This window comes from Poecilia formosa, unplaced genomic scaffold (genome assembly GCF_000485575.1).
Source record: "Poecilia formosa unplaced genomic scaffold, Poecilia_formosa-5.1.2 Scaffold297, whole genome shotgun sequence".
Classification (NCBI taxonomy): domain Eukaryota; kingdom Metazoa; phylum Chordata; class Actinopteri; order Cyprinodontiformes; family Poeciliidae; genus Poecilia; species Poecilia formosa.
Window position 1 is genome coordinate 206,951 of NW_006800236.1, and position 13,100 is coordinate 220,050.

The 13,100-nt window shown below is 42.5% G+C and overlaps 1 protein-coding gene across 6 annotated transcripts in view; it reads left to right on the plus strand.

Annotated features, from left to right (window-relative positions):
- LOC103151923 (histone deacetylase 4-like) overlaps positions 1-13,100 on the plus strand; it is a 63,399-nt gene that overhangs the window by 32,494 nt on the left and 17,805 nt on the right. For all 6 annotated transcript variants that reach the window (XM_016660755.1, XM_007572206.2, XM_016660756.1 and 3 more), the window contains 3 exons: positions 3,713-3,863; positions 5,745-5,868; positions 7,387-7,505. In XM_016660755.1, coding sequence (XP_016516241.1) covers positions 3,713-3,863; positions 5,745-5,868; positions 7,387-7,505 — 394 coding nt within the window. The remainder of the gene's footprint in view (positions 1-3,712; positions 3,864-5,744; positions 5,869-7,386; positions 7,506-13,100) is intronic.

Sequence of the window (13,100 nt, forward strand, 5' to 3'; positions counted from 1 at the left end):
CGTTAAAGCTCCTCACCGGGCTGAACATGCATGACCAAGTTCGCGCTGCTCGTTATCCACAAACGCTCCGGCCAACAGGGACCACAGACATGAACTTTACAGGGTAGACAGACACAGAGCCACACACTGGGCAGCGTGTTGAGATGTAAATTGTTCGTTCACTAAGATAAATCATTCTCACCGCTCCACAACGCGCCTCTGAATTCGCTACAACTTATTCCTGCGGTTCACATTGAGCTGCGCAACCAGAGCTAACGCGGCGGGTTTTAAACTCTTACCTAGAGTTCTCCAAAGGATCATAATTCTGCACAGTAAGCTGATGTAAATATCCATACAGGTCAGCCTTTGTCCAGTTTGAGTGAAAGGAGGCGGCAGCGCGCGATCCCGCTGAGGTAAAGCAGCGGCAGCGCGTGAGGCAAAGCGCAGAGGCGCCAGCGGTGTGATTGGTCCACGCTGTCGGCTTTTAAATGCATAAATTATAAACCTATCCTTTAGGAATAAATCTGCTCTGCTAGTGAAATGCTAAGAGCAAAAGAGACGCTTGCAGCCCGGCTTTAAAAAACAAACAAAAAAAAAAGATTTTTTTTTCCCCCTTTCTTAGAAACATAAACAAGCAACGCTTAGCCTGGCGGCGGGGCTAGTAAAGCATGGCGGGCCGCCAGGCTTATAATACACTGGAGGAAACCCTGCCTTCAGTTCCTTCCTCTAAAAATCTTTCATGTCGCTTATAATAATTGTTACTGTACATTAGAGGGGGTAAACTGATCCTCATTTAAGCTGTTCATAACACTTCCTGTTTAGTTTTATTACACAGCAAGAAAATAGGTGTGGATTCCTCATAAATGCTGCTAGTAAATATCCAAGTGGCGTCTTCTCTTGTCTTTCCCATTTTGAACAGTGCATAAAATGACTCAAATTATGCCTCTTAAATAAAAGCTGCTAAGTTGTTGACACTAAGTGAAAACGAAAACAGTGCCACTGTTCGGATTTTTTGCCGAGCAACAAAATTAGACGCTAAAGACAAATCAATGTCGTTGGTTTAATCTTCTCCCTTAAATCCGCATCCTGCTTTCCTTTCTCCTGTACGTCTTGCCTCTCTGGCTTAAAATTCCGCGCACACACACCGTCCCTGTTAAGATCTGCCAAGCACAGTCCTGCCTCGGTTTTCGTGACGCTTTGGTTAATGGGCGCTGCCATCTAAAGGGTCCTCTTGGCTTGCGGTCTGAAGCGGCGGGACAGCTCAGATGTTCGTGACGCACGGCTTCAGCGTGGAGCCCCCCGGCCTCAATCACCTCTATTCACCGGGCGTACACACACACACACACACACACACAAACACAAAACACACACAGAATTGCCTTAGAAAACATGAAAACGTACACATCCTCTTAAATTTCATCAAAACGTTTGCCTGCACTCGCTCGTCTGCGTTTGCGGGTGGCAGAGAAATCTCCTGCACAAGTTAGGAGGGAAGGATGTGCACGGCTCTGGTCAGCCGAGCCGCAAGGGGTTTTGGGTGTGTAAGTGTCCTGTGTGCATGTGGGCGAGGAGGTCCCGCCCACTAAAACCCCTCTTCCCTCTTCCCCAACCTCGGTTTGAAGTCAAAAAGCGATGACTGGCTGCGCTCCAGAGAGCTCTTCCTCCTCTCGGCCCCAAGCCACTAATTTATTCACAGCCTCATTTCGGGGGTCTGATTTGGCCTCGCCGCAAACACAGGTTTACGTCTCTGCCGCAGAATGCCCGGCTACAGGGTTTGCAATCCGGATGATTACATGCCATCGCTGTGAACCGATCAAATATAGGTCACTAAACAAGCTGGGAGCATGGATCATCCATCCATCCATCCATCCATCCATCCATTTTCTTACACACCTATCCCATTGGGGTTGGGAGGGGTGCTGTACCTGTCTTCAGCTGTCAATGGGTGAGAGGCGGGACACACCATGGACAGGGGACCATGGATCATGTTGAATGTTTATAAATGACAAATCTGAAAACTTACAAAAAAATCATAGGGACCACAGGGATCCAGAGCAGAACAAAAACAGGAACCAGGAACAAAAAGCAAGCAGAGTATCAACGGTGGGAGTAACCAGGATATGACTGGAGGAACCAGCGAGGACTGTTCGTTCACAGTGCTTGAGTTTAAACACTGTGAGGTTAAATTCTGAACAAAGACCTAACTAATTATAGAGCTAATGGGTTGCAGGTGTGAGGAGAGAGAGAGATAAAGTGGCACTCGGGAGTGAGGGAAAGCACCTAAGGGAAATAAATCTAACACTAAATATCAACTGGAGCCAAGAAACATAATAAACTGGAGTGACGAGGAATAACTAAACGTAACAAGAAACACTAAGAATGACTGAACTGAAGTAAGTAAAACAGAAAGTAATCAAAGAAAAGAAACTAAGGAAAACAGAAATGAACAAAACCCAAATCCAACTCAAACAACCCAAGATCCCGAAAGTTAATTTATTATTTGTTTTATATTGGCTGTTATCCTCCCAGTTGCACTGAGTGAACAAATTAAAGTTGTGTTGTTTTTACATGTTTGACCAACCTTGTGATGCTCTACTGGTACAGTTATGACTGTGTTTAAAAAAAAAAAAAAAAGTAAAGTTTTTAGTCAGTTCAGCTGTTTTTCAACATCCGATTATCATCAACCAAAACTAATGATATCAGAATCGTAATTGAAAAAAGTGGATCGGTGCAACTTGAGAAATGATGTTGATATTATGACATTTTGTAAACACTAAATTCAGTTTTCAAAAATGATTCACTTTATTCAGAGAATATAAAAACTGACGGTTTTGGAGTAGCAGAGTAAAAGTTTGAACATGTCCATCAGACCCTTTTTAATGGCTCAGTTAACTCTGCAGAGAAGAGTCGACCAAAATTCCTCAGGAAAAATTAATTCTTTAGTTACTCTTGGTGTCAGTTGTGGCTCAATCAGTCATCAGGTTACTTCCTCTCACAGTGAGGTTGCTTTAGATACCTTTTTTAAAAATCTTCAATAGTCTAAATCATTATTTAAAAAAGACTTGTGCTTCCTCAGGTTGTCTCGGTCTTGCTATCAGGGAACGTTTGTGTCTCTAATAGCGGCGTATTGTTGATCGCAGAAGCTCATTTCGGTGCTGTTTAATTGGCTGCTTTTATGCAAAGTGACTCACAGCGAGGGTCTCCGTCTGGTTTTTTTTAAGGACCCTTCAGCGTGATGAAGAGGAGGCAATCGTGGGCACGTTGTAGCTTTGGAGCTGATTTTATTCCTGACCTTTTGGTTGCAGGACAAGCTGTCAGGCCACAGATTGGTTTTTAGCGGAAAAATAAAGAAATTTACTCTCGGAGCCTTTTTAAATGAAAAAAAGAAAGGAAAAGGTTTTTTACAGCGCGACGAGGAAGTAAGCAGATTGGATTATGTGTTTTGCTAAAGCCTCGTTCCCAGTTAAATTGCTTATATTTGTTTAAAGGCTAAAGCTTTTGGCCTGAGGTTTTTAGAGGAATTGCAGAGGTTTAATTTTATGGCTTTGAACAGCTGTCAGAGTTATTTACTTCAGAGAGAGCAGAAGTTGAATGAAAATACTTTTTTCAAAGCGAGAAAGGCAGCGAATTGAATCTGTTCTGAAGAGAGCTCAAACGAGGCTGTTAGGAAGAAAGCCCTTCTCCATTTTTTTTCTTCTCTAACTCACAATATTCCTGATGTTTCTTTGTGCAGCAGCAACAGGAGCTGCTGGCCCTGAAGCACCAGCAGGAGTTGCTGGAGCACCAGAGGAAGATGGAGAACCACCGGCTGGAGCAGGAGCTGGAGAAGCAGCAGAGGGAGCAGAAGCTGCAGCTGCTGAAGAACAAGGAGCGGGGCCAGGAGAGTAAGTCGCTCCGACGCCGCGTGTTTCCCGTCTGCGCGCGGAGCCATGGCAACGCCTGATGTTTGTGCAACGTTTTTGTGCCAAAAAATATGCACGACCCTTGAGCTTTTTCCACTTTTTGTCGCATTAGATATTAGTTGAACCATTAGATATTTTATGTGTTTAATTGTGGACACGGAAGGACAGGAATTGAAGTTTTAGAAAACCATCAATCCCCCGCGAAAAAGCTTTTTTTTTTTTTAATGTTTCAGATCTACGATGATTGCAGATCAATTCACAAGAAAAAATATGAATACTTTATAAAATAAACATGTACAAAAAGTCACAATGAAATTAGTTTTTTGTTTTTAAAATTGTTTAAATGACATTTTTGTGGCCCAAGAGTAAACGTATCATGTGTTTGAATGGCATATAGTTAAAGCCCAAATCTACATCTTACTGCAAATTTGTGGCAAGCAACACAGCACCGACTCAGGAGAGGAAAATACAAATTCATGCCACACTTTTAAGATTGTGTGCAAGAATCAGATTAATTTTGTCTTGTTTAAATATTCCACGTTAGGCTTGTTCTTCAAACTGTGAGAACAAATGACAAGAAAAATGTATTTTGTGTGTTAGAATGGGCTAGTCAAAGCCTACATTTACATGTTCTCGGATGCTCTCCGTCCGATCTGACTGAGGTTGTGTTGTTTTGCAAAGAAAAACAGGCAAAGATTTTAGTTTCTAGATCTGCTAAGCCGGTTCAGATTTACTCCACAGACTTGCAGCTGTAACTAAAAGGTGCTTCTGTCTCAGAGGTGATGAATACGACTTCAGGTTGTGGTTCTCCAATTAGTGAAATTATCGCAAAAGCACCATAAGTGAGGCGAGATTAGAAGCAGCGGGAGAAACTTCATTAAAAGATTTGACACCTCTCGTTACAGATTCTGTCTTTTAGCACTAAAACAAGCAAAACTAGACACTTCCGCGGCTAAATAGCTCCGTAAATGGTTCTCCGTGTCAGACGGGCTGCAGGCGGCCAGGCTCAGTAAGAGCTCCTCATTCAAGCCGTTCCAAGGTTGAAATAACTGTTGTGTTTGCCTCACGTGCGTTTCCATTTCACTCGGAGAGGCGGCGCGCTCTGCAGTGGCGAACGAGTGGTAATACCCCGGTGGCCTTGGCGCGGGCCGGGCCGAGCTATTACCTCTGGACGTCTCTCTCAACAAGTTCATTGAAAGCAAATGGACAGGCGTCCTTGAGAGAGCGCGCCTTCTCGCACTTTATGGAAAATGTTCAGGGATCGGGCGAGCAGGGAGTCAGAGGGTTGCTGTGTTTGCTCCCGTGTGTGTGTCTGTATGAGTGCGATGTGTGGCGATGGTGTCTTCAAATCTCTCCGATGAGTTTTGCATCATTTTTGTTTAATTCCTTGTGTGGTAATTAGTAAATTTCCCATTTGATGATTGTCTGTTTTTAATCCTAGATCCAGGAAATGTCTGCTGCATTTCACAAATGGATGACTCCACTGATTTTAAATCAATGAAATAATATTTTACCTCATAGATAAGTTTATGTCTTCTTTGTTAAATGTAGGGGAATAAAACAAAATTGATAAAAAGCAGAAATACCTAGCTGGAATGCTACTTTCACGCTGTTGGCTAACGTTTGCAAAGCAGCCAATCCAAGAGTTCCATTTATTATACTTGGCATTGATTGGCTGAACGCCATAGAGTGGAGATAAGGAAGACTAGATGATAGCCACTGCTAAGACGCTTTCTAAGATGCATTTGCTGTTTGAAATATTAAAATAAAGAGTTATTAATGTTTTTAGAAGGGATCTCAAGAATTGACGAATTTTAAATACAAGAAATTCATTGCCTCTTGTATTTTCCCTGTGTTCATCAGGTGCCGTGGCCAGCACCGAGGTGAAGATGCGTCTGCAGGAGTTCGTCCTGAACAAAAAGAAGGCGCTGGCCCAGCGGAGCCTCAACCAGGGCGGCCTCCCCAACGACGCCCCCTACTGGTACCGGTAAGACGGCTTTTCCATTAACCGTCACCTGATCGGAAGCAGCAGAAAACAGTGGACTGACAGCTAAGTAATGACACATGCTAATACCTGCTCTGTTTGAGTCTCACTGAGTGATCAGAGGCAGAAAACAAACGGGTGCAGACGTGAAAGTGAGAGGAGGATATTGGATCCTGACGACGGCTGAAAGTCCTTGGAGTTAATTGTAGCATTCCTCGATCCGTTTTGCAGGTGTGCACACTTGCCATTTCCGATTTGTTTGCCGCGCGTCCGAGCGAGCATAAACACAGCAAGGTCGCGTCGACTGGAGCGTTCATTATGCAGTAGCATACATCGGTAGATTGAAAGATACGCCAGTGAATAAAATCAGTGCAGGTTTAGCTTTTCTGCTTGTGTCGCAAAGTAAAAACACAGGTGAAAGGTGAGATTATTCATCTCCCTCTTGTTTCCGTTTTTTTTTTTTTTTGTCTGTAGTCTTGAACCTTTTTAATGCTTGTGTCAGCTGACAACACATTCGTGGTCGAAGCAAGAAAATATTACATTTGAAATTAAATGAAGATGGTTCAGAACCGCCTGCGTGGTCCTCGCGACATCTTCCCACTTCTCTGACGTCTCCGAGGAATAAATATAGCCGGGGAATGTAATTTATTCTCGTTTGAATCTATTTCAAGACAGTTTTTCCACTGTGTCAGGAACTGCAACATTAATATGAAAAAGAAATGGAGATTTTTGACATGACATGCAAATAATAATAAAAAAAAAACATTCTGATTTTTATCCCCAGTTGACAAGCAAAAGGACAAGAAATAGCATTTTTAATGATCCCTCTTTACTCAATATCAGCAAATAAAAGTTTTGAAGGAAATAAAATAAGGGTAAAAAATTAATTTGAGTGTGAAATACAAATTCAATATATTTTTTAAGGTTTAACAGTTAATTTAATGTTTTTTGGCATGTTTTTATGATCTGAGGATCCACAGGGCTCTGTTTTGGGCCCTCTGATTTATGACTTCACCTTCTGCCAGCTGTAAGGTTTTAATTTTACATTTTCCACAATGATCTACCTCTACAACTATATAGTGTTTTTTTTTGTAAAATGACACGACTAAATCCATAAATTACAAATACAGTAGAGAGAATAAGCAATGTTACGTAATACCGTTACGTAATACACCGTCTGTGTATTTCTGACTCTGCTCCTAACTTAAATATGAACTCCTTCACTCTGGACTCAAGCCTCCCACTGAGTTCTGGAAGAGACAACTGCGTTACCCTCTTGTCAGGAACATGCATTTGGGCCAGATCCAAACGCGGCTTAAGTTTTTCCCTACAAACGACACTTTGTACTGTAGGAAGCGAGCAGATGGCGACACATGTCCGCGTCCTTGCCAAGCAATTTGCATGACGCCTAAATCGTTTAAGTCCACGAGAACGAGATGGTTTCTTTTCGACACACACACCATTGATGATTTCTGTTTTTTTTGTTGTTTGTTTTTTTTTTTGTTTGTTTTTTTATTGCAGAAAAACCCAGCATAGCTCTCTGGACCAGAGCTCGCCTCCACAAACCACAGTGTCCACCTACAATCACCCGGTGCTGGGCGTCTACAACCCTCGGGACGACTTCCCGCTGCGAAAGACTGGTGCGTTTTTTTTTGTTTGTTTTTTTTTTGCCAAACTCCCTAGTTTCACTGGTGAAGACCGGCGTATCTGCTGCATGCATGCTCACACAGAAGAGCTGCGGCTGCTAGCTGCAGTGCAGACTCATGTCTGGCATATTTTAGACAGCATCAGAGGTCTGCTCCATTAATCACATCCACATTAGGCTGTCAGGGTCTCCAAGCATCCCCCACATGAGAGTGTTAAAGAGTTAGTGTAGGTGGTAGTGGAGCACAACAGAGAGAGAGAGAGTTAAGTGGGAAGAGAATCATGATTTTGTTACCTGATTTATTTTAAAGATGTCCTTCCAGAATTCTTTGAGTTTTTGGAAAATGTTTGTCAGTCTTTAGCTTGATGCATAAATGGATAATAGTTCTAATATTTTAGCAAAACAAGCTTACTGGACATGATGAGACGTTTTGTGGGACACTGATCTCTTACAGTGTAATGGTTATGACTTCAGGTCTTTGCTTTATGAAATACTTTCAACTTTTTACTAATGACAGATATCTGAGAATAAAACCAAACTGTCTTTAGAGCTTCTTACTTTTATTTTTTCTTTGAACCAATCTTCAGTAAGCATACACCGATCGGGCTTTTTGAAGCCGATACCGATTTCTGATCATTTGTGCTATTTCAGATTTTGGTCAATTCTGTTTTTTCTTTTCAACATTAGCTTTATAAGATAATCTTAGTTAATTTGTTTCAATTTTAAAAAATGTAGGTGTTTACTCTTCATGCATTTCTACTTCTTTCCATATTTGACCTGCTAATGGTTGAGCCAATCAATTGAAAATCATGTTATTTTGATTAGTGGCTGATTGCCGCATCATTATACTTTCTTTTTAAGATAACCAAGTATAGAAACGTCAAAGATTACAGTTATTGATTTACCGATATGAACATTTAGGCTGATATCAATATTGACCGATATATTGATGTTATTGGCTTTTTTGGTCAAAAGCAGACATTTACTGTAAACATATCCATTAATACACTTACCCAAACAATAAGTTGGAAATAAACATCATTATTATCAAGCTGCTTTTCCTTATCGGACCAATACTAATATCTTACAAAAAGTGACAAACATCGACTGATACCAATGTAGATATTGATATGTTGTGAATCTTTAATCCACCAATAATCAAATTTTCAAGTTTTTACTTGACTCAAAAAACAGACTAAAAACAGCTGATGTTTTAGGTTCATTAAATGCACCAAAACTCAAAATTCCCACCTTTTCTTTCTCTGTAAAGAACTCATCAAAGAGTTGTGATGTACTTTGTTTTTTTCTTGTGTGAAAGTGAATGCTTTACGTTTGAATATGTTCATTGAAATGAGTTTTGTACGTGTCGTTGCCTTTCAATGAAAAGATGGAATAGCCCGATTAAAATCTCGGCAATAAACAAAAGTCGGTTCCAGTCGGTAAGAGTGTGATTGCTGCATCTGAAATCAAATACTGTTGTTTTTTCAAACTCAACAAAAACATCCAATGAATTTCCTCACCACAGCTGAAGTTGTCTTTTAAATGCAGAAACCTTCCTTAAAACTAGCTGCACATTTCTGCACCACCTGCACACACTACATTAGCTAAGCTATGGCGTCTTTGACCTGATCTTCTATTAGCTACTGTAACTCACTAAAGAACCAGAAGCAGGTGGAAGTGGGATGTTGTGAGGAAAAACAGGTGAAAAAGCACAGTAATTCATCTTTTCTTGTACATAAAACGTTAAGAATAAAACCACTACTGTGCTTTTCCCTCTCACGGTGCAGCAGCAGCGTCGCACTGAGCCGCGTGTTTTCTTTTCGATCCTGCCCAGATCTTGTCAGATCTCTGTAAAGCAGCTAAAATACTCCTTAATGCCCCGCTGGAAAAAAAAAAAAAAAAAGATTTGCTTGCGGCTCACGGCCTTACATCTTTTTTGCAGAGTAAAACCAGCTGTTTTCCGTCTGTTTTTGTTCACCCCCCTCCCGCCCTGTGTTTATAAGCGTAGCTTTGTGTGCGGGTGCGCGACGTGTGAACAGCGTGCCGCGGCGGTGTAGCTGCGAAGCGGCGGTCATCTTACAGTGCAATTATTCACTTAGCGCAGCGGCAGGCGGCTGCAGCCTGGGCCCTGTTTACTCCGAGGCTTCGAGCCGCTGGCTGCGATGGCGGACAGACCGCAGTTGACACTGGCCCACACAGCCACATTCCAACCTGGGAGAGCAAGAAGACGGGGAGGGTGTGGGGGGGGAATAATGTGAGAGTTAAAAAAAATAAATAAAAAAAAAAGGAGGGAAAGTAGGGTGAAGGACACTGAGAATTTTCTGGGGCAGGTAGGATGGAGATCTCCTTCCAGCGGCTTTGAAATGGAAGATTATAGCACCGAAAACAAGAGCTGGCAAGCTGGATTTAAAAGAAATCATGTGGCACAATGATCTCATAAAATAAACCTGCTTCACGGGGGGAGAAAAGAAGCAAAAAGACGGTCCCGGGAGCGTCGCCGCTCCGCTTTTATAATGCCAGAGATTGTGCTCGGCTGCCAGGAGCGAGGAGAACCTGTGCCACCCTGATGTTTGCCCACAGCAATGACGTGCTTTGTGGAGTTTACTTATGGTAATCCCAGCTCGGGATCGTTTAGAGGCCCTTTTATATCAGCGCCAGGTTGTAAAAGTCAAAGCCTGGAAGCCAGGATTTCCAGCGGTGGCCGAAAATAAAAACAGAAAAGGAACGTCGTACCAGCGGCGCGTTGCTAGAACGCGTCTGTGCCGGCAACAACAGGAGAGGCCGTGGATGCCTTATGGCCAATGTCGTGACTTTTAAAGTTACTTTGGCGGATGGTGTGTTTGCGTGACAAGTGCGGGGGCTCCTTAAAAACCTCCGTCGTCCAGATAGAGGGCCCAAACCCATTAACCTCCCCTACATATCGCACAGTGAGGAACGAGAGAGAGCATCACATGAATAATGCCCTGTGTGGTCCGCGCACTCACACACAGAGATGCCTCAGAGAGACGTAGCCGGTGTGGAAAAGCGTGAGGCCCTCAGACTCACAGCACCCTTTGATAGAGGCACAGCTAAGCGTACTGCTCCTGGCAGAGCAAGCGTGGATTTTACCCTGAACTGGGGCAGCCCGTCCTCCGCATGGACACAATGGCACATAGGGAGTCTGGAGCTGTACAACGCAGAAATGCAAAGCAACAAGCTGCGGCCCGATTGAGCGCGATGTGGAGCTTTCTGACTCCGCTTTACGGCCCATTTTGACAGGGATGACAACAATAGGCCGTCTGTGGAGTGATATGATGTAGCTACACATTTCTAATGAGGATCATCGTGAACATATAGTGGACCTATTTGCGGTTCAATGTTCGCTAATTTGTTTTTTTAGCTGATTTTTTTTTTTTTTTTTTGTAGCGCACATGTCAAAAATTCAAAAGAAAATGCATCTTCGGAAGCTAGACGCAATGCTACCGGCTAGGCTGGTGTTTGTTCCCTTAAGAGTGGTGGAGATAAAGCTGTTAGCTAAGAAGGTTTCCACCGTCTGTATTAATGCATTTTAAGGTATATTTGGTGTTTGAATGATTAAATTAGTCAGTTTTAAGCCTTTTTTTAAGGAGGTGTTTCAAGTACTTGCAAATTTTAACTACACCGAAATGTACTGTACATTTCAAATAATGTAAAGTACAGTAGCTTCATCCAAATGTGCTGTTCTTGCCATACTTTCTATCTAAAGCAAAGAAAATAAAGTTATAAGCTGCAATTGCAAGTAGTGCAAAAATGGCGAGTATCAGGATGAAATGAGGGGAGAAAATGGTCTATGAGTCTGAATCAGATAGCTTAAACTAACCAAGGGCTCTTTAACTATAAGCTTTAATTAAACTGACATTGCTATTTTCTCTGAAAAGCAGCACATTGTTTGGCAGCAGTTGCATTTCCATAAACATCCCATTGTGTCGTTGTCTCTCCTGTCGTCTCGGGTAACGGAGAAAAGCTCTTTTCACGAGTATTGACATTCTCTGGATCAATTCCACTTGGCTTTGAGTACATCTTTGCTGTGATCATTCGGGCTCCTGTCACAGCGGATCATTCTCTTTCTCAAATGTGTTTTCGCTCCACCGGAAAACAGAAACCAAACGCTTCTGTTTCGCCGGGTGCTAATTATTATTCCTGTCAGTCCCGGGGCTTTGTTTTTCCTTTCGCATGCTAATGGTCACCGCCTCGGGATCAAATTCAGGGAGAAATTACGTCTGTTAAAGTGTAAGCTAGGGTTTGGATATAGTTGCACATACTTCCCCTGAAAGCCTTTAGCCTATCTTTGAATGTTCAAACCAGCAAAGCTTTAACACAAATGTAAATTCCACATGTTTACATTTGTAATAATATGACAGAAACAACTGCAACTAGCAACTAAATTGGGAAGACTTGTTGACTTCTACTTCCCAAAAGTGAGCCTTGGGGTGTTTCAATTGGAGACCAAAATTTCAACATCTGTGACATTTTCATTGCACCGGATCAAACAAACAAATCTCTTTGAAACACCTGTTCACTTCCTCTCCTGTGGCGGCGTCGCACCAAGAACCACTGAAGGAAAAAGCACGAAAACCTCTGAAGAAGACATGAGCGACACTTCCTTCTTCACGAAAGTGTAAATAAAAATAGAATAGCGTGGGATTTTAGCATCTTTTGTTTTTAGCTAAAGAAAACAAGCCGTTTGTTTTGATTTTATTTACCCAGAATGCTCTACGCTATAGTTCACTTCCTGCTTTTGAAGCGGCCTTTGGGCTCCTTGGCATTCGCAAATGAATTCAAACCAAGACCTAGGTGTTTAGGCAGACCAGAGTTTGCTTTTTTGGTCTGAATCGCAGATTCACATCTCTCCAAACAAACCAAACCTTCTAGCCAAACTGTTGGATTAAAGTGGACTAATCAGGCCTGGTGGCAACGCGCTCTTAGAAAGTTTATTTCTTCCTTGCTAATCCTTCTGGTTGGTGAGGTTGGACGAGTAGCTAACCTTCTGCAGACATCCCCAGACAATCAACACCATCATGGTATGTCTGCTGTCTTTTTCGTATTGAAGAGTGTATGCTACGTCACAAACAAAGAAATATTCCCTGAACTGCACTTGATTTCAAAGATCAAGTGCGGTTGGTTACGCCTTGCGTAACCAACCGCAAGGCGTCGTGGTTGGTTACGCTGTTGCCTGGCAGCATGAAGTTCCATTCATTGGGTCTTTCCGGATGAAATTTAGACGTTGCTTCTCGAAGTGTTCAAAAGTCTGATTGATGTGATCTGCAACCCTTTACGAGAGTCGTAGTAAATTGGCTTCCGAAGCAGACTTCTGTCTACATTAATTGGTTCGACTCCAACTGGAAGGAGTTTTCCATCCTTCTCTCCCTTCGCACTTTGTATTTCACACCTCTCTCCTTTCATCACGCTTATTTTTACCTGACACTGGAAACGGGACCAAAATCTACAAGTGTTTGCTTGAAAGGAGATCTCCCTCCTCTACATGGAACAGCAAGCTTCCTGGAGCTTTCCTGCTCCTGCGAGGTCTCAGTGGCAGATGGATCCGGTCGTGCCATCCTCTGGGTTTTGGGCT